The sequence below is a fragment of the Aethalodelphis obliquidens genome, unplaced genomic scaffold (assembly GCF_003676395.1).
Source record: "Aethalodelphis obliquidens isolate GAN/ISIS:26980383/991018 unplaced genomic scaffold, ASM367639v1 scaffold9, whole genome shotgun sequence".
Lineage (NCBI taxonomy): Eukaryota > Metazoa > Chordata > Mammalia > Artiodactyla > Delphinidae > Aethalodelphis > Aethalodelphis obliquidens.
Window position 1 is genome coordinate 13290744 of NW_020837953.1, and position 25195 is coordinate 13315938.

A 25195-nucleotide genomic window follows, 5' to 3' on the forward strand; every position below is an offset into this window, starting at 1 on the left:
CGCTCCTTCGGGTCTGACAGCCACCAGTGCGGAGCCACCAGTGAAAGTATAAGGCCTTGCTGGGGAGATTCTCGCTGGAAATAGGTGACCGGGGATTGGGAGCCAGAGAGTTAAGGAGGGAGAAAGGGGACAAGGAAGGGAAATGGGTGAGCAAAGATGCATGAGGATTTTTGCAACTTTCTTGCCACTCTTTTTCTTGTATCTTCCACTTTTTTGACCTCATGACACATGTAGAGTACAAGCTCCTGGACAGACTCACCAGAAGCCAGAAATAGTGTTTTTGAGGTAGGAGTGAAAGGTACTGCAGTGGAGAAGAGTTGGAGTCAGGCGACCCAGTGCGAGTCCTGCTGTGTGGCCTAAGCAGACCCAGCGCCCTCTCCGCGCCTCCTGGCTCCACCCTCCAGTGTACTGGCTGGATGGGGTGCTCTTTGGGGGTTCCTGCAGTCTCAGCCTCTGAGGGCTCAGTGTGGACAGTGAGGTGGGAAGGGAGCCTGTCTCCGGCCGGCCGGGCCTGGCTGTGTTTAACCTGCCGTGGCTGATACCAGGCCTGCAGAGTCACGCAAAATAGCCCCAGAGGAAGATGTTGACGGCCAGCAGGAGGACGGCGTTGATGTTGCAGACGCTTCTCCAGAGCGGCTCCTCCTCGATGCTGGTCAGTTTCTGCTCCAGCGCGGCCTTCTCCGCGGGACTCAGCGCCTGCTCCGGGGCCCGCGAGAGCCCACACAGCCAGCCCCAGAGCAGCTGTCCCCAGGACCTGCGTGGGGCTGAGGGACAGAAGTCAGAGGGGAGGAAGGCAGGGGGGCGGCAGGGCGAGCTTGGAGAAAGGAGATGATGAGAGAGCAGGGCCGGGACAGAGATGGTGAAAAACCCAAGAAAGGAATGAGGCGCACGGAAGGGGGCAGAGGCAGGGGGAACAGTCAGCTTAGCCCGGGTGCAAGCCGCAGGCTGGGCGCTGAGCTGGGGTGCCACGCTGAACCCCCAAACCGTCATCTAGCGGAAGCATCCCCGTGTTGCAGGGAGAGGGGTGTTAAGGGGCGAGGATAACGAACACAGTTCAACCCAGTTCGGAGCGCGTGCCCCGCCTGAGGACCGAGCGGCTCAGCACGAGGAAGCGCACTTCACGGTGATATAAACCAAATCCTTGCGCTGCGCTTTATCAGTAATGAGGCCAATAGTTCAGCTCTCATCTGCCTTACTCGTTTAATAGCCATCTGGGAAGGGAGGAGGGGTGATATTTGGGGGAATCCCTTAGAGACCCCATCCCCAGTGACCCCCCAGATGGGGTCTTTGGGACCCATGACCTGGTGTCCGTCCCCACTGCTCCCCCCATGTGCCCTCAGCCTACCTGCAGGCTGTTCCTGGCCGTGCCTGGGGTTCTCTGTCCCTCCGGCCCCTGTAGGACCCTCCCCAGATGGCACGTCCGCTGTCCCTGCTGTGCTGTCCCGCGCCTCCCTCTTCAGCTCAGAGTGAGGACCGTGCCGTGTCCACCACGTCAGGCGAGCGAGCTGGAGGAGAGCAAACAGCCTCGGCTCAGGGACCTTCGGAAGGAAGTCGGGCTGTAGAAAGAGAGGACACCCCTTCCCGGGAGGCCGGCAGAGCAGCGAGGAGAACAAGGAAGGAGCACAGGGGACGAGGCCTGCCTCTGAGGCCCGACTGCCCCGTGCTTGGAAAATCTGAACTCCCTGCACCTGTTCCATACAGGGCTCGTGCCGGGGGCCGAAAACACCGCGGGTCAGGCTGGGCCCCTGACCTCCCGCAGCTCACGGGCAGGGAGACGCAAGGCTGGACACAGCGAGGCAGGCGGCCCACAGCAGCAGCTCCCGAGGTCAGGCTGAGAAGCTGAGACTACGTGAAGCTAGTAGGCCGTGGAGAGTCACCGCACGCGGGAAGCAGAGGGAAGAGGCTCAGTTCTGGGCTTTAGGAAGATCTCTCGGAGTGAACTGATGAGATCCAGCCTGGAGACAGTTGCAAAAGTGGAACCAGAAACAATGAGCATTTGAGGTCACAGGGTGGGGGGCAGCCCCAAGGTTGAGGAGTGAGAGCTGCAGGCCGTGGTGATTGACTGGAGGCAGCCTCCGTGGCTCTCAGGGCTGCCCTGAACCTTCAGATGGGTAGCGGGGCCCCTCATGGAGCTCGAGCCGGCAGGAGGACGACTGGGCTTGGTGATGGCGGGAGTGAGAGAGAGTGAGAGAGAAAGCCTGGGGGCGGGGGTGTGGTCATTCACACACACACACACACACACACACACAGCAGGAGCTTGAAGAGCCTGGAGGGCCTCACAGCGGAGACGTCCACGGATCCCTACGGAACAACGATATTTAAGGGGCAGGAAGAAAATCCCATGAAGGTGACAGAGGAGCAGCCAGAAGGGTAGAAAAATATACAGTGAGCAGAAGAGAGGCCTCCAAGATGCAGGATGTGGGCAGTAGCGTCTGGTTCTCTTCAGAGTTCGCTTGAGATGAAGATGGAGAAGTGACCAGTAACAAGGTTGTTGGGAATGTTGGTGTGAGCAATGCTGGAGGGCACTGGGACACCAGCCCGACTCAGCGGGTCGAGGAGTAGATGAGGGGGAAGTGGAGGCTGGCGATGGGCACCACTCTTCACAAAGTTTGCTGTTGAGGGTCAGAGAGGGAGACAATTGTACCTGGAGGAGAACGGGAGCCAGGGAGGGGATTTTTAACTGGGAAGGACTTCAGTGTGGGAATGAGACAGCAGACAGTGGGGACGCTGAAGGATCAAGCGGTGGGGGGAGACCATTTCAGGGGTGAGCCCCTGGGGAAGTCAGTCTCTTGGTTCACCTGTGAATACACTGTTTGTAGGAATTCGTGACACTAAGGGTATAGGTCATTTTGCGAACTCTAAAGGTAAGGAGTGTTATTAATTATTTCCACCCAGTGTTTCAAGGACCAACTTCTGGCATGGGCTCTCTTACGGGCTGAATGCTGTTCCCCCCAAATTCATATGTTGAAATCCTACCCCCCACCCCCGCACTTCAGAGTGTAACTGTATTCGGAGAGAGGGTCTTTAAAGAGGTGATTAAGGTTGAATGAGGTCTGATGAGTGGGCCCTAAGGACACCAATATGACTGGTGCCCTTAGAAGAGGAGACTTGGACACAGACAGGCACAGGGGAAAGACCACGTGAAGACAGAGAAGACGGCCACCTATGAGCTAAGGAGAGAGGCCTCAGAGGAAGCAACCTGACCACCCCCTTGACTCCTGGCCTCCAGATCTGCGAGGAAATAAATTCCTGTCATTTAAGCCACTCACCCTGTTGTACTTTGTTATGGCAGCCTGAGCAAAGTAATACCCTTCTGCTCTAAAGAAAAAAGCTTTCAAAAGACTGAGCATCAGTGTCTGAGGACTGGTAAACCCATCGGCGTGGGAGCGGCGAGGGCTTCAAATCGAGCTCTTACTCTGCTAGACTGTTTCTTTTCTCATAAACCTGTTTCTTCAAGGTCCAACTCAAGTGACATTGCCGGGGACCCTCCCCTCCCCCCAGGGGTGACTACCTCTCCTCTGCCCTCGGCTGCACCCTTTGAGCTTGGGCCTTCTGTACCTTCTCTTGGGAGAGTAACTGTTGGTGTTGGGGTCTTCCTCCCCCACTCCCCATCCCTGCTCTCCACGGGCAGTTGCTGGCAGGGACCATTCATCTCTGTAAGCCCAGTACAGTGCCTGGCACAGAGTAGGTGCCCGCTGAGTAATTTTCCAATTGAATGAATTACTTTTCACTTGGGAATTAACAGCCCAAGGAGCTCACCGTCCCCAGCCATCTGTGATCTCAACTCAGTGGAGTAAGAGTCGATGGTGGAAGTCCAGGCACTGTGGGTAGGGGAACATTTGGGGGGGGCCTTGTTCTGAACACTCCACTTGCCTTTTCCTCAGGGATGGGGGCTGTGCAGAGGCTGACAGTGACGATGACGATGGCCGTGAGCCCACAGAGGAGGAGCGCAAAGTAGAGGTAGTGGAAGTCTTTCAGCACGGCCGGCCTCGCGTCTGCCTCCCCACAGGCTGGGGCTGGGTATGAGAACTCCAGGGTCATGCGCAGAAGCCCCACCACCAGGCCAAATATGAGGCCCCAAAAGGCTCCCTGCGGAGAGAGGGCAGTCCAGGGGTGGGATCCAGCGGGGAAACCCTAGGAAGCTAAAAGCCACGGTTTGGTTTGTCACCGCGTTTGCAAGCCTGCCTGAGTAAGTTCCCCATGAATGCCGAGGCTTTGTCTTAACCTAAAGGCAGGCAGAGCAGTTTATTGGAAAAGGTCAGACTAGGCTCCGCTGCAGAACAATGACTGAAGCAGTGACTCGACCTCACTCACATGCAGTGATAAGCAAATTAATAAGTACTAAGGGTAGGTGCTTAATATTCAACTAGAATGGAATTTGCTTTTGTAATCAGCAGGGAAAGCCAGGATCTTCCTCCCCAGCTTTCTGTTATCAGAAATCAGAAATCAGAATTAGAACTCCTCCTTTTTTATTTTTAAAGGAAAGCTCTGGCACGTCCTGTATCTTCTCTGTAGCACTGTTGGACCCTAACCTCTACCTGTTCCCCAAGTATAAGAAGGCTTATATTTTCAAAACTTCTGGGATGAATAGAAACCTCCAGAATTCAACCGAGTCCTGCCGTGTAGTCTAGTTATCAGCAGGGGGACTCGAGCTCTGCAAACAGTCGACCCAGCAGAGGCCTGGCTTAACTACTCTACTGGGGGAGGGGCTTCTGTGATCTCCCTTATGATGACCCTGGGCTCTCACGTGGCCCCTGTACAATCACGTCCATGATGCTCCTTACCTCCCCCAGGTACAGCCAGCAATTTGGGCCTGTCTTTTCTAGGCTAACCTGGGGAGTGACCAGGGTTACCCTCCTGGTACCTCCCAGGGTCTGTCACATTTCCGTGCAGTTTCACAAGTGGCACATGTGCAGGCACCCCTGTAAGCTCACACTCTGTTTCCTCATCCTCTTTGCTGTTATTTTGCCGACGTGTAGAGCCCTACCGTGTTAGAGAGCTTCCCGTCTGCTTGCTTTTACACACACTGTTCCTCGTGTCGGGAAGACTCTTTCCTCTCCCATTAATCCTTCAGATCTCAGCTCACAAGTCCCTTTGTGACCTCCCCCTCCCAGGCGTCCCATAGGTTATGTGCTCCTGCTCTTTGCTCTCACGGCAGCTATCATACTTTGCTCTTATCGCATATCGAAACCTCTTTCCTCCCGCTGGCCCAGTGTTGGCAGACCTATGTGAACTTTGTAAACCATTGCATCCCTGGAGCCTCCCTAGTGGGATTGATTCATGTTTGCTGAGTGAATGAATAAATCTAGACCCGATGCTGTGGCTGGGGAGACGGAAGCCTGGAGGGGGCAAGTCCAGGTTATGGACAGACTAGCTCTCCTGACCCTCTGGTGTTCTGGGAGAGACAGGTGCACTGCTGCACTCACAGGCTCTGTGACCCTCTTGCAGAAGATGGCCAGCAGGAAGAGGGCAGTGATGGGTGGGGCCAGGTAGCTGGTGACAGACTGGATGTAGTCGAAGAGCTGCCCGCTGTTGGAGCTTTGGATGATGGGGACCCAGAGGATGCTGACGACGACGAGCAACACCACAAACACTCTGCCAGGAGAGAACAGGGCACGTGAAGAGCGCTCGGAGCGGCATTGCAGTGGGGCAGGTGAAGGTGATGTACGGGAACCAGGAAGGGAGAAAGGAGGGGAACGCGTGGTTGCTGAATCAGAGAAGACAGGATCACAAAGGCAAAGATTCCAGAAAGTTAGACTCTTAAAATCCCAGAATATCAGAATTACAGAATCCAAAAAAACCCAAATTTTAAAAATCCCTTTGAAAGTGTGTAGCCCATCTGCTTTCGGGAAGAAATCCATTCCTTTCCCCTTCACCACCCACCTGAGTAAATGGCCCCTGGTTGAAAAACTTTTCTTGGGTGTGTTGGGTGCAATGATGCATATTGCCAGGAGATGGTGCCCAAACCTCACTGACTGATGCAATCAGGTGCAGTAAGATTTGGCAGGTGAGCAAAGAGATAAAAGGATTCTGCACACCTGTCCTCTTCTCTCCTTTCCCTCCCATTTTCTCTCTCTCAGGCCACACTAGAGCAGCAGCTAAACTGCAGGAGCTACCTGCCGTTCACTCCCCTCTTAGCCCCCACCTCTTTGTACAATCTGTCCTGCGCTCAGATCCTTTGATGGTCAGTCCCTGTGCGTAGGGCTGGGATGCACAGAGGAGCGGACCGTAGGGACCCATGGCAGCCGTGGGCAGAAGGCATCGTGATGGAAGGAACAGTGAATGCAAAGGCAGGGAGATGGAAAAGAGCAAGTTATCTAAACTCAAGTAGAGAATGAACACGTTAGTCCAGAAACCTGAGTTACAGAGCCTTAAATTATGAAGCAAAGATTTCAGAAAGGGCCTCTTAACTTTGTGCAAGCTATAAATGCCCAACCCAGGGAGAAAAAGAAAAAATAGCCACCAAGGTATATTTTGAAACGGCATAAAATGAATACCTATGAGATAAAGTTCAAATTTCAGCTGAGCGTTCAAAGCCCTGCATCCTTTGGAGACAACCTTCCTATGAACACCTCCATCGATGCGGGCCCCTCACTGCATTACATGTTTCTGACTTTCTCATTAAACTGTGTGCACCCTCAGGGCAGGACCATATAAGTCGCCCCTGTGTCAACAGCACAAAGGTATGATGCAGGACGCGTGCTCGGGGTGAGACTGAAGGAGTCTTTCTGTTATCCGGGGATGACATCCAGAGCTGGTCTGGAAGACACTGGGGGCGGGCTGCTTGCTAATGTCTTTCCATCTATACAGTTCATCTTTCATTGAGTCAATGCTTTGTCAGCGTCTCTCATTTACCCTCTTGATCAGTTCCAAGATAAAATTGAACAGGCAGGGAAGAGATTTTTTTCTCCTTATTCTGGAGGGAGGGGAGTGGTCCAGAGCTGGGGAGGAACTCACCTGAGGTCCTGTAGAAAGTTGGCGCTAGGAACCAGGGGCTCTGACTGCCAGTGCAGGGCCCAGACCCAGCCGCATCTCCTTGGGGTAACCCAGGGCAGGGAGGAGAGGGGAGAGGGGTTTTGCCTACAGGGAGGGGGTGTTCCAGAAGGATGGGCCAGCGCACCTGCCCACCACCATCAGCTCCTGCTCTGTTGCCTGTCTGCGGAAGTGCTGCCACACGTCAATGGCAAACAGGGTACTGCTGCTGTTGAAGATGGAGGTGAGTGAGCTCATGAGGGCGGCCATGATCACTGCGATCATCAGGCCCCGCAGACCTGGGGAGAGATGAGGTCTCTGCGGACAGCTGGCCTGTGAAGGCCAGCTCTGCCAGCAACCGTGGAGGCTGCCAGCATCCAGCAGAAGCACGAGTTTAGGGGAGGGAAAGGGATGGGGACGGTGTTGAATGAGGTGCCCAACCAGGAATCCTGGAGACCCATAGCACTAGAGGCCGGGTTCTGGCCACACTCTACCTCTGCCGCCCCCTGTGGCCTTGGCCGAGTCATCTGTCCTCCCTGAGCCTCAGTTTCCTCATCTGCACTATTAAGGGATGTGAGACTAGCTGATCTTTAAGGTTCTCTGCAGACTGGACTTCTCGGTCTGGGGTTTAAACCTTGTAGATACTTGGTTAGTGGGCCCTGGTAGGGAGGAGGGTGACTATTAATTATTGAGTGGTTTTTTTCAGTGTTTTGAACCTTTTTCAATGATGCTATGATACCAGGCTAAAGCCCCAGCTTGGGAGGCAGAATCCCTGGAACTTTTTGAAGGTTTTATTTTAATTAATTATTTATTTATTTTAATTTTTAATACAAATTTTAAAGGTTACTTTCCATTTTCAGTTACTACAACACATTGGCCATATTCCCCATTTTCTACAGTACATCTTTGACCCTATCTTACACCCAATAACTTGTGCCTCTCAGTCCCCCACCCCAGTGTCCTCCCCCTCCAGGAACCACTAGTTCCTTCCCTATATCTGAGTCTGCTTCTTTTTTTGTAATATTCACTAGTTTGTTGGGTTTTTTAGAGTCCACATATAAGTGATACTATATAGTATTTGTCTTTCTCTGTCTGACTTATTTCATTTAACATAATGCCCTCCAAGTCCATCCACGTTGCTGCAAATAGCAAAATTTCATTCTTTTTATGGCTGAGTAATATTCCATTGTGTATACATACACCATCTTTATTCATTCATCTGTTGACGGACACTTAGGTTACTTCCATATCTTGGCAATTATAAATAGTGCTGCTATAAACATTGGGGTGCGTGTATCTTTTTGAATTAGTGTTTTTGGGGGTGTTTTTATATCTATACTCACAGGAGTGGCATTGCTGGGTCTTATGGTAGTTATACTTTTAGTTTTTTGAGAAACCTCCATACTGTTTTCCACAGGCAGAAGCCATGGCTTTGTTTCCTGGTTCTGCAAGGAACTAGCTGTGTGATCTTTGGACTAGTTCTGACCCTTTCTGGGCCTGTTTTCAACCTGTAACAAGGGAGGGTGGGGCCCACTGGTATCTCAAGTCTCTATGATTCTGATGAGGAAGCATCTAGAAACACAACTCCCTGGCCAGCCCCACCTCAGTCCTCTTTCCCCTCAGTCCAAATATTTAACCGCCTCCTGCACGCCTCCCTGGATGACTCCAAGTGTCCCAGATCTAGGCCAGCATCTTCCTCTGGGGCCCCTGCTTCTTCCTTTGGTTAATGATATGATATGCTCAAGTTACTCTGGACCCCTTCCTCTGCCTCCCTCCTACCCCACCTCCCTCAGCCAGTCCCTGTCTGGCTGCTCTGTCCTGACTGGGCCTCCACCACCATCTCCACTATTTCTTTGATTCATTTCTTGTTCCACTGGAGGGAGGGAATAACTCAGTTTCCCTCCATAAACCTGCCTTTCTTTCTATGTCCCCAGTCTCAATATCACTGTAAACTCAAGACCTGCAAGCCCTGTTTGGATCCCTCTGTCTTTCTTGTCCCTCAAACACAATCAGTCATCAAGTCCTGCCAATTCCATCTCACAAATATCATCTAAACCCTTTCTGTCCATCCCTAAAGACACTGACCTGGTCCAAGCCACCACTACTGCCTTGACCACTGAAAATCCCTCAGGATCTATCTCCCTGCCTCCCCCTAAGCTGAACCCTCCGTGCAGCATGATCCTTCTGAAGCACACATCCAGTCATGCACGCTGGCCTGAAACCCCCAGTGACCCTCCACTGCCCTCAGGGTAAAGGTCACGCTGCACAGTGGGGCGTGGCCACCAAGTCCTCCCCACGAAGGTGGTCTTCATTCCTGCTGCATCTGAGCCCACACTGGTGACTTTCAGTTCACGCTTGACACTCTCTCATACCTGGGCCTTTGCACATACCGGCCCTCATCCCTGGAACGACATTTCCCACGCCCCTCCGCCTTTGTCTGCCTGAGATGTTCCCCAGCACTCAGCTCCATTTCCTCTCCTCTGGGAAATCTTCCTCCACATTCCTCCAAAGTGGGTCAGGTGCCTCCTTAGGGCTCCCTCAGCCCCACCGTGTCCCCACACTGGTCCCACTGTATTGTGCCTTCTGCTTGGGTACCCTGCAGACTGCATTGAGCTCGAGAGCAGGGGCCTGCCTTTTATCTCTGTATGTCCAGAGCCAGGGCACAGAGTAGTGCCCTACAGATGCTTGTGAAAAGTGTGTGTGTGTGTGTGTGTGTGTGTGTGTGTGTGTGTATTAGGAACGGGGGTGCGGAGGTGAATGTTTTCATTTTCTCTTCCCATCTACGACCATCCTCATGCAATCCCTCTTGGGCAGCGGGGGTGGGATGAGGCTGGAAAGCTGGTGTGCAGCGTGGTGTGGGGGGATGGGACTTACCCATGGGCATGAGAGCCATGACCAGCTTGGGATAGGCAATGTTGGAACATCCCACGCGGGCCCCGCAGATTCTTTGGCAGATGTCAGGGTCCACGCAGCCCACTTCATCTGCAGAAGAAGTGATGGCAGTCAGAGCTAAACCATCCCGTGCCTTCTCTGGCTGGCCCAGTACCTGCTTTCTGACCCCATAGGAAAGTGTTCACTGGTGAGTGGCGGGAGTCAGCGTCTAGAGGGTCAAAGGGCAGGTGGAGGTTGGGTCCTGTGATTTCGGAGTGTCTGATAGACTTCTCAACCACATACTACCCTGCAAAACCTGATCGACCCCTCTGGGTTTTAGGCCTTATATCTTAATAAAAGGCAAATATCCTTGCAAGGCACCATGAATGCCTCAATTGGTCTTTCCCTTATAGAGAGAAAGCAGGATGTTAAAATGACATTCAGATACAAACTTCTTCTACTGATACACGTACTGTATGTTTGGCCCACAAAGCCTAACGAACTTACTATGTGTTCTTTTCTTTAATATACATTTATTTATTTATTTATCTTTGGCTGCGTTGGGTCTTCGTTGCTGCGCGTAGGCTTTCTTTTTAGTTGCGGGTGAGCAGGGGCTACTCTTCGTTGCGGTGCGTGAGCTTCTCATTGTGGTGGCTTCTCCTGTTGCAGAGCACGGGCTCTAGGCGCGTGGGCTTCAGTAGTTGTGGCACGCGGGCTCAGTAGCTGTGGCTCGCGGGCTCAGTAATTGTGGCTCATGGGCTTAGTTGCTCGGTGGCACATGACCACCAGACCAGGGCTCGAACCCGTGTCCCCTGCATTGGCAGGCAGATTCTTAACCACTGCACAGCCAGGGAAGCCCTTACTATGTGTTCTTAATAGAAAGTGTGTGGCCCTTGCTCTGGGCCAACTTTGTCCGGAGGGAGATTAGCTCTTACCTGGGTACAGGGCCCGGCTGATCATGCCAGGCATGACGATAAAGAACATGGGAAGGATCTTCAGGTAGCCCCCCAGCACGGAGCCCCCCTTGGCGTGGGACAGACTCTTGGCGGAGAGAGACCTCTGCACAATGACCTGAAAAGACAGCAGCGCAGGAGCGCCAGTCGGGCCTGCTCGGGTTCCGCTCGGCTCCTGCGCGCCCCAGCGTGGGGACGGTGCCCCATACCTGTTCCCGAACCAGTCCCAGCCCTCTGTGCATCCACATGCCCAGTTTGCCCGCAGGAGCCACCCCAGTTTGTGGTGGGCTGGGCCAAGCTTGGTCAGGGCATCACCTGGTCGGTGCACCAGCACCACGTGGCCAGCACCGTGAGCCCGAAAATGAGGCCTGGCCAAGGGATGTCCCCGCTCACAGGGTCCCGGAGCATGTGGAAGGCGTCGGGCCGGGGGAGGTGACAGGTGGTGTTGGGGACTGTGACATTAGGGATGGCCTGCCTGTACCTCTGCTCCAGGCCTGGGTACCAGCCCACCTCTTGAAAGCCTGCAGGGAGAGACCACTGCGAGTGAAACAGCCCTGAGGCCCCACTGGGTCTGTCACATGCCCCAGCTCGCTGGATCCCAGTCGTGTGCGGGACCCCTGAGCTCGGAACTCGTATGGGACTTGGGAATAAGAGACGGAGTGGCACTCAGGCTCAAGACCCTGTTGTGGAGTAGAGAGAATCCTGCTCTTGGGGTGCCCTGGCCTGGAGCCGGGACATGGCTCTGTGCTCTGCAAAGTTCTGATCAGACCGTGGTGGTGACAGCCAGAGAGATATCAGAGGGGAGTTAACAGGGGAGGGTGGGATGTATTCAGGACTCTTCCTTACCCAGAAACATGAGGACCAGGGCTCCCCCCACCATGATCACCGTCTGCAGAGTGTCTGTGTAGATCACGGCCGTGAGGCCCCCTGGGGACCCAAGGAGAGGGTTCATCAGCACCAGCAGGGGGTTCCTCTCAGGGTGCCCACCCTGTGCTGGGCCGCACTGGGGAGACCAGAGAACACAGGGAGCCCTCAGCGGATGGACTCTGGCCACTGCCTTCCCCGCCCCTCGTGCTCCATGGGCCCGCCCAGAAGGCGGAGGCTGGTACAGCCACAGGCCCTCAGGTCCCTCTCCTTCTGTCCCCACGGCCTCTGGCTGTTGTTTGGTAATATCCCAAGTCTTTTCCTTTCCTGCGCTGTTAGCTCCACCGGGAGGCCTGCCTCCCTCCCCACCCCAATGCCCAGTTAAGCTCCCCCATCTTTCCAGGCCACGTCAGCCAGGAGGAGGTCTGCCGGAGCCTGTGTCCCGCGAGCCCAGGCCTCTGTGAGGGGCTCTGCAGGAGACGGGAGAAGGCATGCTTGCGGCTCTTGTCTGGAGCAGCCCGTGGTGACTCTAGCCCGGGTCACAGTCCCCCGACCTCCACCCTATTCCCTGCTGTCGGTCTTCCTCTGTATCTCCTTCCCTGGCTCTCTCTCGGGATGGCTCTGTTTCCTCCTGTTTCTGCCCTTTCTGTTTCCCCTTTTCTCTGTTGCACTGAGTCTTTCTGCCTTTTCTTCTGATTCTGCATCTCTGTCTGCCTCTCTCTTTGTTCCCTCCAGTTTCTCTTTCTCGCTCTCCCAGTCAGTTTTCACTCTGTCCTCCCTGGACCTCTGTGTCCCTGTCATCCGGCGCTTCCCTCTACACCTGTCCCTGTCTCTGCTCCTGGCACCTGCACCCGACGTGACCTCCCTTCGGCCCTACCTGTGATGGTATAGACGGCCGTCACCACCAGCAGGATCACAGTGGAGAGGTAAAGGTTCCAGCCCAAGGCCATCTGGATGAAGAGGGCTCCAGAGAAGATGTCAGTCTGCAGAGACAGCGACCCAGGAGTCCAGGTCACCCAAGGCCCTCTGTGTGGTCACCAGTGTACGTCACCTTCCTGCTCAGCAATACCAGGTGCTGTCGGCCCTCATGGTGCGATGAAGATGAGCCTTACGTGCCGTGCTCAGGAGGATGGGCTTGGCCTACAAACCCTGAGGCGTCGTGGAGACTGTGAAGCAGAGGAGCACCGCGGACAGCTCTGAGCCTGAGAACCGTGTGATCCGGCAGCACTGCCAAGGTCATGTGCTGGGGGGGGAGGGGTGAAGCGGCACACTGAGGAAGTGAGGCAGGAGCTGGGGTCGGGGGGTGGGGGAAGAGGCCACTGGGGGAGAAGGTGGGAACCTAGGGGCTCCCTGACGGCTCCCTGAAGGAGCACCAGCCCACTCAGCTGCCAGATGGGCCCGCGGCTGACCTGACAGGCAGGCGCCCCAGTGCAGATGACACAGGTCCTGGACACCCACATGTTTGGGTTTATTGGAGGACATGGGGTCGCAGCCTTTGCCTGAGCTGATTTAGGGTTATTTACAAGCATTGATGGAACAAGAGGCTGTAATGTTTCCAGCCCTGGACCTGGCAAACCCGAATGATCCAGTTCCCTTCAGGGCATGCTTGCTGGTCCCTTTACATGAGCGTTTTGTGACCCATGACAAGGGCTACTACGTGACAAAGCCTCAGGAGGCCTCAGCTGGGCCACAGAACCCAAACGTTAGTTCCAGCCCCAGAGCTAGTGCTCTGTGTGGACCTGGGCAAATCGTTTGACCTGGGTTTGTCTCCTGAGTTTAGGTCAACAGAGGAAGAATAGGCCCTTTCTAATGGTAACATTCTAGGCAATTAATCCTCCGTGCTGAATGAAGAATCAATTAATGGCAAGATAAATGAGTGAACGAATTCTAGATTGTGACTTCTTTGGATAGAGGGACTCTCATTCACTCAACAAACATCTATCATTCATCTCTAATTACCCTACTGCTGAGGGGGAGCATGTGAGGAAGGGGTGTGGATTTTTTTTTTTTTTTTTTTTTGGGTACGTGGGCCTCTCACTGTTGTGGCCTCTCCCGTTGCGGAGCACAGGCTCCGGACGCACAGGCTCAGCGACCATGGCTCACGGGCCCAGCCACTCCGCGGCATGTGGGATCTTCCCAGACCGGGGCACAAACCCGTGTCCCCTGCATCGGCAGGCAGACTCCCAACCACTGAGCCACCAGGGAAGCCCAGGGGTGTGGATTTATCCTCCCTTTCTATTATCCTTCCTCTTCTAACCATCCATGCATTCATCCATCCAGCAATAAGCTAGGCCCTCTCCTAAGCATTTTCAGAGAGACGTGATGGACACACGGGAACAGGTACTCACTGAAATCTTGGTGAAGATGTAGAGGATGAGAGAAAGGACAGACATATACACCTGGATCCTCTGGCCCCCGAATCGCTTCTTCAGGTACTGCGGCATTGTGACCACACCGGCTGCGATGTACACGGGGACGAAGATCCAGCCGAGGGCCAGAAGCAGCCAGGTTGCCTGGGAGAGTGGGGAGAAAAAGGGATCCACGTCCTAGATGCAGGTGGAGGGGTGGTCTGTGCAGAGGAGAGCCCTGGGCAGGGAGGTAAGGGACCAGAGGCCTGATCTCAGTCCTGTGTGACCTCTGATGAGGTCCTCCAGGCTTTGGTTTCCTCATCTGTAAAATGGGTTCTCGATTCACCAAGCACCTCTGAGGTTCCTCTTAGCACTAAGGCCGGGGGTGGGGTGGGGTGGGGTGGGTTAAGACCCCCTTTATCCATGAGAATCCTCCAGGCCAACTTCCTTACATTCCACTCAAAGCCACCCACAGCAAGGCCTCCAGCGGCCCCCGTCCCAGCCAGGCCGATGAACAAACCGCTGCCCACATTGCTGGACATCAGAGATGCTCCGATCTGCAAGGCACAAGGGGGGCCAAGGGTCAGAGGTCAGCTTTCATTGGAATCGATCTGTAGTCAGGACTGTGGGCTTCAGGATCCGGGAAAGAGGCAGAGAGAGAGCAGAACCTGAACTCAGGGAACGTGAGATCAGAGGGAGGAGATGCAGTGGGGGAGCAATGAGAAGAGGAGTGGAAGTGCTGTTTATTAGGCCCTTACTGTATGCCAGGCAACGTGCTAGGCATTTTATAGGCACTAATACACTTAATCTCCACAAGCATTTGGAGGGATGGGTATTCATCTTTCCACTTTACAAAGGAAGGAGTTAATGTTAGGAGAAATGAAGTCACTGGCTCCAGGCCACCCAGTGAGGGAGAGGCAAAGCGGGAAAGAAGAAAAGCCGTGGGAAGCAGGGTCCATGTAGGGAGGATAAAGCTCTGCTCTGGGGCCATGGATCTAAGGGCCTCCAGAGAGAAGGAAGCTGAAGGGAGAAGGGGAGTCCCCCACGAGAGGGATGGGGGAGGCCCTTTGCCACCCGGTTCCGGCAGGTCCCAGGGCAGGGCCAGGCAGTGGGAGGAGCCACGGGGTTGAGCACAGCCCAGGCCACCCCCCCAGTTAATTTTTCTCCAGGAGGCAGCCAACTACTCTGAGGCAACAGGAGGCAATGCCAGTTAGATAGATGATGTCCACAGTCACAGCCGTCAGTACTTGAACGGCATGGCCAAGTGCCTGCTTCCGTTCTAAATATATTAACTCACCAACTCCTCACGACAACCCCACGAGGAGAGTTCTGCCATTATCCCCATTCACCTCGGGGAAACTGAGGCACAGGCAAATAACTCGCTCAAGTTCCAGAACTGATAAGTGAGAGTCGAAATGAGGATTGCGACTCTGGCCATCTGCCTCCTGTAATCACTGCTTGATAGGTGCTAGGTCTTAGTAAGCGTTCATTAGTGTCATCTGTTGTTGTTAGATGGGAGCCGGAGGGGAAGAGCCAGTCTTGTACCCTGTGTCACCTTAATAAAATTGTGGGGCTGGGCAGTAGAAAGTGAGAAGAAGGGAAAGCGCCGGGACATTCAGAGAAGAGGCAGCGCAGTGCAAAGGCACAGAGATAACAATAGGCCTGATGTTCCCGCGGACTTTCAGCCACCCCTCCGCCCCCGCGTGCACAGAACACGTGCACACACACACTCCCTCCCTCTCTTAGGGGGTCCTGGGGATGCTGCAGGCTGGGCTGGATCACTCAGTCACAGCAGAGAGCACTGGGCCTCCTACTGTGGAAGAACAGGCTCCCCAGGCTGCTCTCGAGGACCCTGCCCAGGGCTCCCAGTGCATCAAGGACCCATCAACAAGGCCGGCAGGGGACCCCACGGGACCCTCTGAGACGGGGATGCTGCTGCGCCTTCTGCCGTCAGCCCCCAACCATGCTCCCCTCGGGCCACAGGGAGGGGACTGAGGCACCTCTCAGGACTGGCTGAGTAGGGAAGCGCGCAAAGCTATTGGACGATCATCACAGGCGCCAGACGCACACGTCCCAGCGGGGCAGTGGGACTGAGAGTCCCTCACCCGCAGCTGGTTCTGCCCCGGCCTTGGGCTGAAGCTGCTCTCAGTGTAGGCGGCTCAGCTCACAGCCCCGTCCCCCTGGCGAGGGCACCGCCACGTCCTCTCTCCCACGTGCACAGGCCCACGTCCCGCTCTGTCACCGTCTCTGGGGCACCCCCTCCTGCTCGGAGGTCTCGGGTTTCCTCACACCCCAGAGCTCTGCTCTCCGCAGGACTGACCGTCCAGGCCGGCCCCCTACTGGTTCTCCTGGATGGACCCGAGGAGACCTGACCTGTCCCAGTTCTGTGCCTCCCAATGACTCGTTTCCAGGGCTGTGATTTGGGGGTGGAGTGGGGGGACCAGATGATCAGAAAGGGCTCCGAGGGGTTTTCATTCTTCTGATGAGGGGTGTCTGACGGCACCAGCGACCCTGTCCCCATCCCTGTGAGCTGCCAGGCCCACAGCCCCCCGCATTCCGGGGGAGTCTGCCATGCTCCTTTTTTTTTTTTTTTTTTTGCGGTACACGGGCCTCTCACTGTTGTGGCCTCTCCCGTTGTGGAGCACAGGCTCCGGACGCGCAGGCTCAGCGGCCATGGCTCACGGGCCCAGCCGCTCCGCGGCATGTGGGATCTTCCCGGACCGGGGCACGAACCCGTGTCCCCTGCATTGGCAGGCGGACTCTCAACCACTGCACCACCAGGGAAGCCCTGTCATGCTCCTTTTGTCCTCACCTCTCCCTGTCCCAGACACCTGAACCTTCCAGAGAACCCTGCAGGCTTCCTGGGTTCCTCTGCTCTTTGGTGAGTCTGTCGCCAGCAGTGGGCAGCGAGGGTGGCGAGAACAAAGACAGGGATGTGCAGAGGGCCGGTGGTGTGTGGGTGCGTGTGTGTGTGTGCACTCACACGCCACGTGTGCGTGCCTGGGCTTGTGCCAGCTTCAGTGGCCCCTGGGGCTGAGGACTCCGCTGTTAGTTTGGAAGCAGGCCTCACCTCCCTCCGTCCTATTTCAGGAAGAGGAAGTTAGCTTTGAGGACCAAAAGGAACAAGTGGAGAGGCCTGATGGGAGGGACTGGGGTTCAAAGGACCAGTTCCTGTGGGGGGTGGGATTTTGCCTCTAGGATTTCCCTCACTTAACTGCTCTTTAGTATTTATGTGTCACTTTCCCGAGAAAACCTTTCCTAATCCCACTTCCACTGTCTGGAGGCTAGAGGCCTCCCCCAGACATTCGCAGGCCCCATGCTGCCCTCCAGCTCCGCAGCCATCAGGCTGTTTAGGAGTCTGTCTGCCCCGCCCAGCCTTGAGCTTCTCTGGGACGGGAACACTCTGCGTGGGCTCTGTTGGTCCAGTGGCCGGCGTGGGACCCACACTTAGGAGGCGCCCAGGGCACGCAGGTCCCAGCTGAGGGTTTGCAAGGTCTCTCAGGTTGCCTGGTGCCTCTGGACCAGAGAGAAGGAGCCCAGAGCCAGGAACCCCCTTGGGGGCTGTAGCCTTGGTCCAGGCAGGAGTAGGTGAGGTGGGAGCTGGGAGATGGGGGGAGGGGCGGGAGGAGGGTAGACTCACTGGCCACCAGCTTATGGACCTTCCCGCCAGGAAGTAGCCGCCAATGGTCCCTCGGCTGGCACGGATGGACGACTGGAAAGGAAATGGCAAGAGTGAGGATTTCCCGAGCCTCCCCCAGGCTCTGCCCTCTGCTCCAGATTCCCTGCCCCTCGAGGCAGGCACTGTGGGAACACAGGGGGTGGGAACTGCGGCTGAAGCATTCGCCATCTTTAAGCTACGTGGCTTTGGGGGCGTCAGCTCCCCTCTCTGGGCCTCCCTGCTCATCACCCAGGGCTGGTGTGAAGAACAAAGGAGCTAATGGGGTGTGTGTGTGTGTGTGTGTGTGTGTGAGTGAAATGCCCTCATGAATGTACGGTGCTGTTCATGTGCACAGATTGTTGCCATTGTGCACTCTTGCGTCCTATCCTGCTCCCCCGTCCCTGTCCAAACGTAGCTTCAGGAAATGAGTTGCGGTCTCATCCTCAGGCTACCGTGGCAGGGACACTGCCTTGTCCCCTCCGCCCAGCCGGACTCCCACTCGGGGGACTGGGAGGTTGCAAAGCACTCGGGCCCCAGACAGAGGCAGGACTCTCCTGGGGGGCGTCTCCTGCTCCGGCCTGATGTCAGACCACACCACTGAGGTCCACCCATGACCCTGGCGCAAACCCCCTCCTGCACTGGGAGGTGGTCAGTAGTGGCCTATTTGAGGAATTACTCTGAAGACTGAAAGGGGGTGGGGATGAAAGAACTTTCTCTCGGATGCAGGGGGTGAGTACAGGGCAGCGGGTTAAAGCCCTTATTGGATGCTGAAGCCAGGCATCTGATCGGGTCTGCAGACAAGAGAAATACCTGAAGGAGGGGAAGGGAGAGGGAAGTTGAAAGAAGCTTCTCTTCCCCCAAGAGAAAGCGACAGGTTAGTCACTAGGGCACGACTGGTGTGCAGGGCTTGCTGCTTGTCAAGACTTTGCTTGGACTTTCCTGTGCCACCTCTGGTCCTTGGGGAGGACAGATGAACAGAAATAAGTTACGTTACAGGTGGGGAAATGGAGGTCGTCTAATGGGAAGCAACTTGTCCAAAGTCACAGGGGAGTTTCTGCTTTGCATGGCTGTCCACCTCCCGGGAGCCAGCAAGCCTCTGTTTGCCCATCTCTTCCTCACACACCCTGGGAAGCAGGGACAGTTCATCCCTCTTTACGGATGGGGAGACTGAGGCCAGAGATGGTTCTTGACCTTGCCACAGCCTCATAAGTGACCACCTGGGGCTCCAAGCACTCTCTGCCTCACAGTGGAGTCTAGAGGCGCTGGCGTTTCCCTCGAATGCTGCAGAGATAACGGCGGTCATTTACTGCTGCAGGCTGTGTGCTGGGCGCTGTGCCAGGTCCTTAAATGTGTCACGCTCCTAAATGGCCAGGGTCACTTTACCTCATAGACCTTTATACTCTCATTGTCCAGATAAGAAAACTAAGGCTCCGTATGTTCCCAGGGCCATGCGGCCCTACCTGTTGGAGTTGACATCTGAACTCAGAGCTCCCCGACCTCCAAGCCTGGCGCCCGTCCAGGGCATTGAGGCTCTGGTGAGCAGTGGAGAACAGAAGCATGTTGGGATCTGCCTGGCGCAGCCCAGCTCCTTTAGAAAGCACGGCTCCTTGCCAAGGCACCATCTGGTGGAAGGTGTGGTGGGTCCAGGAGTCAAGCATTCGCATAGCTGGGGATGCTGGCATGTGGAAGAGGGCAGGAATGGGATGCGGGGAGGCCAGGGATGCGTGGGGCCAAAGGAGCAGATGCACAGGGACAGGGAGTCGGGCGGGAGATGGGGACTCGCTGTGTGAGCTCTGGCAGGTCACACCCCTCTCTGGGCCTCAGTTGCCCATCTCTAAAATGGAGGGGTTGGAGAGGATGATCCCTTAAGGTCCTTCCACATCAGCCCCTGTGCTTCCTGGACACGCCTTCCTTCTGCCCACCCCTGCCCCCAGCTCCATGACCAGCCATCGAAGAGAGCCTGCCTTTGCCTCCCCTGCCCACCCCCAACCTCCGAGCTACTCACCCAGATCCCCACGCCAATGACAAAGACAAAGTAGACGACCAGGACCGCGATGTCGTAGGCATGCAGGCTGCCTCCAGGACCCGGCGCTGAGCGTGGAACTGTCGCAGTGCTGACCCCATTTCCCGAAGCTCCAGGCCCCATTGCTGCCAGCTCCACGCTCATCTACTAGTCAGCCACCACCAGGCTGGACTTTGAGGCACTCCTGGTTTCATTCCTTTCCTTTAATGATTAAACAGCCCCAAGCGCCACTGGCCAATGAGAAAGCTCTGAGCCCCATTGGCACATAAAGTCCTGGCCCGCCTTTTCCCCTTACTGCCAGCTCCGTCTTCTGCAGGCCTCCCTCCCTTTCCCTGACCCCACTACACACACAGTTGCACACTCACACACACATGCACATGTACACGTGCACGCGTGCACGCTCCCATCCCGGAGAGGAGCAGGAACAGGAGGGAGAGAAGAAGGAAAGGAACAGAGTCCTGGCAGCCTGGACTGGGAGGGACTTCAGAGTCAAGGCACTCCTGCTTGTGTGGAGGAGAGACTGAGGCCCAGGGAGGAGAGGGATGCAGGGAAGTAAAGGCAGAGCTGGGCCTGGAGTCGGGGTTTCTTTTTTTTTTTTTGCGGTACGCGGGCCTCTCACTGCTGTGGCCTCTCCCGTTGCAGAGCACAGGCTCCAGACGCGCAGGCTCAGTGGCCATGGCTCACGGGCCCAGCCGCTCCGCGGCACGTGGGATCTTCCCGGACCGGGGCACGAACCCGCGTCCCCTGCACTGACAGGCAGACTCTCAACCACTGCGCCACCAGGGAAGCCCGGGACATTTTCTGTCTCAGTTTTGGCTGAGGTCGAATGGGTGAGGACAATATAACAGATGCCTAGTACCCTTACCCCAATTCTAAAAGTGAGTCAGGACACTCAGGGAGCCATGCCACAGAGGCCATGGCAATGGCTAAGCCTAGGGCCCCTGCTGCCCCAGCTGACCCCGTAGGTATTGAACACTCGCCCTGAAATCTCAACTTGCCTGGCTGCTCTCGGCCAGTGACTGAGCCCAGCTGACGCAGTGCATGCCCTTTCCTGCAGGGCATGTGGCTCACATAACGGGCATTTTTGGCTGGAGGACACTCCTTGGACCAGCTGAAACTTTCTTAGAGCTGCACTAGAGCCCCGTGGCAATTGCTTTGCAAAAAGTTGTTGGAGTGACCTGGCGACCCCTCTTCTTCCCCATCTGCAGCGTGAGGAGGCAGCAGCCCCTTCCACCCTCTAGTGAAGCCAAGAGAGAAGAGTGTCAGAGGGTCTATGGCAGAATTTTATGTGTGTCCAAGGGCCTGGTGACTTAAGGAAAACAATGGTCTAGGCTAGGGACATCTCAAAAGGGGGAGTGGCACCAGCAGAGGGTTAGGCCAAGGTCTGGAGCATGGAAGCTGGACAGCGCCTGTCGGGAGGCTGCACAGAGGTCCCTGCTCCGGCACACGAGACTAGGGTGTTTAAGGCCCTGGCTGCACTGCCCTTGCCCTTCCTGCTGCTGCTGGGGGGCCACTGACCAAGAGATCATTTCTTGCCTCCCCTTCTCTCCTCTGGCTGCTCCTTGCTGCCTTTCCTGGTGCCCAGGCTGGGGGCCATGTGCTCCCCTTCACAGCACTGACCGCACTGGGCTGTTCCTGGCTGTGTCCGCAGCTAGGGCGGCAGTGGCTCTGAGGGGTCCCTGTGAGCTAAGACCCCGAGCAGCCTGGAGGCTCCCCGAGGATTCGGGGAAAGGACCGTGGGAGGGTGGTGAGCACCTGACATCGGCTGTCTTCTCTACAGACGTCACTTTTATGAGGAACCGGAGCTCAATCCAAGAGCAAACAGCAGAGCCCGAGTGGCAGAAGGCAACAGTGGCACAGAGGAAACAGGTGTGGCCCGGGAGCCGGAGAGCTCTGCTTCTGCCGCCAGCACGTTGGTGACCCCTAATGCATGGGTGCACGTGGCACACATCACTGCGAGCGCCTTTCCTCACCTGTGAAACGAGAGGTCTGGAATCGCTTGTAATGACCTTGGAGCGCTAAAGTGCTACAAAGGAAATTATTGACCTGGTCTCCTCTAGCCTTTCGGTTCTAAGAGTCCTGGGGGAAGTGGGATCCAGCTGGAGCTGTGACTGAAAAGTGGGAGAACAGTGAGGGCTCGGGTCCATAGCTTTAGGCCAGGCACCCCTGGACCCCGCCCGGCCCTGGTACTCATGAGTTGTGCTCTCAGCCTCCGTGTCCTTGTATGTGGAGAGGGGATAACGAAGTTCACCTCGCAGAGGCATCCTGAGGTATAAAGCCTGAGGAGTGTGTGCAAGGCACAGAGCCCTCGGCCGGCGCAGGGCTGCTCTATCTCGACGCTGTTGCTGGCACTGTGCTCTGTGTGGCGAGATGGCTCTGTGGGACTCTGCCCTGGTGTTCACCTAGAGCGGTCAGGCCCCTGGAGATGTCCTTGGTCCTGACAAATTCCAGAGCCCCAAGAGGCCCCAAGTGGGGTCGGGGGGTGGCTTCATGCCTGAGCCACTGCCACCCACCTTGTCACGTCCTCCTATGAAAGCAAAGCCTGCAGCCACCCAGGCAAGGCTCTGGAGCTCTCACCGGGGAGCGGCCGGATCTTGCTGGGGAGAGACTAAACAGGCGGCGAGTTCTCTGCCGCCTCACGCGAGAAACAGGCCAAGGAGATTCAGAGGATCCTGGGATTAGCAACTGGAGGCAGAGCCTGGGACCTGGGCTCATGCTCCTTCCACCGGCCCGTCCCCGCCCCCGCCATGTCCTTTTCTGGATTCTGGGTTACTTGGTACCCACGGTTGCCTGTCCCCCCTCCATTATAACTCCTACCAACTGTGCTATAATTGCTTGTCTGTTCCCCCTGCTAGTGGGGGACTCCTGGAAAGCAGGGGCTTTACCAGGTTCACTTCTGTCTCTAGCACATGGCACAGGGCCTGGCACACCGTAGATCCTCATTACATTTTCATCAAATAAACGAATGAATGCATATTACATCAGTTTCTTCCTTTCCCATGCAAGCTCTTCATAAACTCAAAAACTCAAAACCATGCCAGTTGTCACTAGCCACACCTCATATATCAGCTAGGGTTAAGTTTGGCTTGATATACATGCAGCTTAAAAGTTGCTTAAATAAGAAAGTTTTTTTCATGTTCATGTCTAGAGATACACAAAACAGGACCAGTAAGGTGGTTCATAATTTTTTAAGAGACCTCAACTCCTTTTTTCTTGCTGTTCTACCATCTTCCATCTCATTGTTTAAAATGGAATTCCAGCCGTTGCCTCTGTATTCCAGCCATTGCCTCTATATTCCAGCCATTGCCTCTATATTCCAGTGAACGTTTCCTGGAAATGGCACACAACACTTCTGCTAATATCCTGTTGCCCAGAACTTAGTCATGTGATCACACCTAGCTGCAGGGAAAGACAGGAAATGCTATCATTATTTGGGGTGGCCTGTGTCCTGTCAAGATTCTGGCTTTTTTACTCATTAACAGAGAAGGATGGATGCCGGGGGGACATTAGGAGTCCCAGCCGTGCCACACTTTATAGTCTAAATGGCGCACCCTTCTCTTACTATCTTCACCTACTAGCCCTGCGTGGTACTTGGGAATAAGAGGCATTATCCCCACTTCACGATTGAAGGAACAGAGGCTCTGAGAAGCAAGTTTTCCCAGGCCACAGAGTGAGTTATGACAGGGCTGAGATGGGCACCCAAGGTTGCCAGCTACAAGGTTAGTGCTCTTTCCTCTTCGTCATCTTGCCCCAGGGCTTCTTGGAAATGGTAGAGCTTGGGCTCCTTCCTCACAATTCCCTCAAGAAGCATCCAGCAGACACCTGCTGCGTGTGCAGAAAGCACCGGATACTCAGAGAGAAACCAGCTCCAATCCCTCTTGAGGACCTCATGGTCTGTCTTTACACAAGTCTTAGAATATAGCGTGGTGACTAGAGGGCTGTAGCACAGACAGCTCTCTGAGCCCAGAGCCCGGGAAGCCAGTCCTTCAAGGTGTGTGACGTTCCATTTCAGGTTCTTTCAGCCTCCAATTTTCTGTCTGGAACCAGAGATGGGCTTAGAGAATTCGGGCTGAGTTCAAACCTCAGACAAAGGACACTGGTGTTTATGTTTGATGGGATGTGGTAGCACAGCTAAAAGTGTAGGCTCTGAGATCAGAAAGCGTTGCTTCTCTTTTCATGGAAAGCAAGTTACAGTCCTGTTTTTCATGTGAGAAAACTGAGGCTCAGCGAGTTCCAGTCTCTGTCCAAGGCAAGCGTGTGTCGGAGCGAGACTTGCGCGCAGTCTCCTGGTGTCTGAGCTGGACCTCCTCCTGCACGGGGCTTTGGGAGGCCACCAGAACTCTCCCACTGCTCCCAACCCTGGCTGGGGCCCACTACCTGCCAGGCTGGACCAGGCCCCCCCACCTGGATTTTATTCTGCAGCCAGAAGGCTGATCACCTGTAAGGAGCTGTCGGCATCGTGTCTCAACAACTGGAGAGAGGGAGTCTCACCGAGGGAGAGATTTGCCCCTTGGAAGGTGTGTGATGCTTGCTCTGTTAGACTCCGCTGCGTGAAGCCGAGACCCTGCTCTGGCGAGTCTGTGGCATTCATCCCTCCTCTCCTTCTCTGCAGCAATTATCTCTGGAAGCTTACCCACTGCTGTAGGGCTCCTGGCTCCTCTGTATCCTGATGGCGGCAAATGGGATGGGAAAAAAAATTGCCTTTGTATCATGCAGAAAATGGAGGTATACCATATCTCAGTGGCCTCCCCGAGCCTGTTAGGTTTCAGGAAAACCATCTGGCTTTTCTTACGATGGCTTTCTAAGCAGTCACTGACCCCAATTAGGCATTGATCAATAATGATCAATAACTGATCAATCAATCGATCATCAATTAGTTTTTGTTTTTTAAAAATATTTATTTATTTAATTAATTTTGGCTGCATTGGGTCTTCATTGCTGCACGCGGGCTTTTCTCTAGTTGCGGTGAGCGGGGGCTACTCTTCGTTGTGGTGCACGGGCTTCTCATCGAGGTGGCTTCTCTTGTTGTGGGTTTCAGTAGTTGTGGCTCACGGGCTCTAGAGCGCAGGCTCAGTAGTTGTGGCGCACAGGCTTAGTTGCTCCGCGGCATGTGGGATCTTCCCGGACCAGGGCTCGAACACCTGTCCCCTGCACTGGCAGGCAGATTCTTAACCACTGTGCCACGAGGGAAGTCCATCAATTAGATTTAAATTATCAGCATTCACCAAATTTATACTGTCTATCCAGCCCTGTGCTTGGCCTGTGACTGGCAGAAATAAAGGGGAGCCTGGATGCCTTCCTTTAAGGGAATTCAGCTGAGAGATTAGAGGTGGAAACAGAGAAAAGAATGAGGGACTTGAAGTAAGACAGAGGTAGGTTTGAATGACAACACTTCAGCTTATTAACTGTGTGACTGTAGGCAAGTGCTCAGGGTACCTGGCTTGCTTGTTGTGAATATTAAAGGAGAGAATAGAAAACACTTTGCTCACTACTGGGTCCACGGGAA

The 25195-nt window shown here is 55.1% G+C and overlaps 1 protein-coding gene across 2 annotated transcripts; it reads right to left on the reverse strand.

Annotated features, from left to right (window-relative positions):
- Positions 1–555: 555 nt before the first annotated feature.
- SLC5A9 (solute carrier family 5 member 9) lies at positions 556–19833 on the reverse strand. Of its 2 annotated transcripts, XM_027110690.1 has the most exons (15): positions 19672–19833; positions 17649–17720; positions 14461–14565; positions 14268–14330; positions 14009–14173; positions 12538–12643; positions 11643–11723; positions 11112–11317; positions 10779–10914; positions 9847–9954; positions 7121–7271; positions 5427–5595; positions 3874–4089; positions 1346–1505; positions 556–764 (listed from the first exon to the last, which is right to left on the reverse strand). In XM_027110690.1, exons 1-15 carry the CDS (start codon positions 19831–19833, stop codon positions 556–558), a joined length of 2109 nt encoding a protein of 702 aa, XP_026966491.1. The 2 variants fall into 2 exon arrangements, with proteins under 2 accessions (XP_026966491.1, XP_026966492.1); XM_027110691.1 differs by lacking the exon at positions 14268–14330.
- Between the last annotated feature and the right edge of the window lie 5362 nt (positions 19834–25195).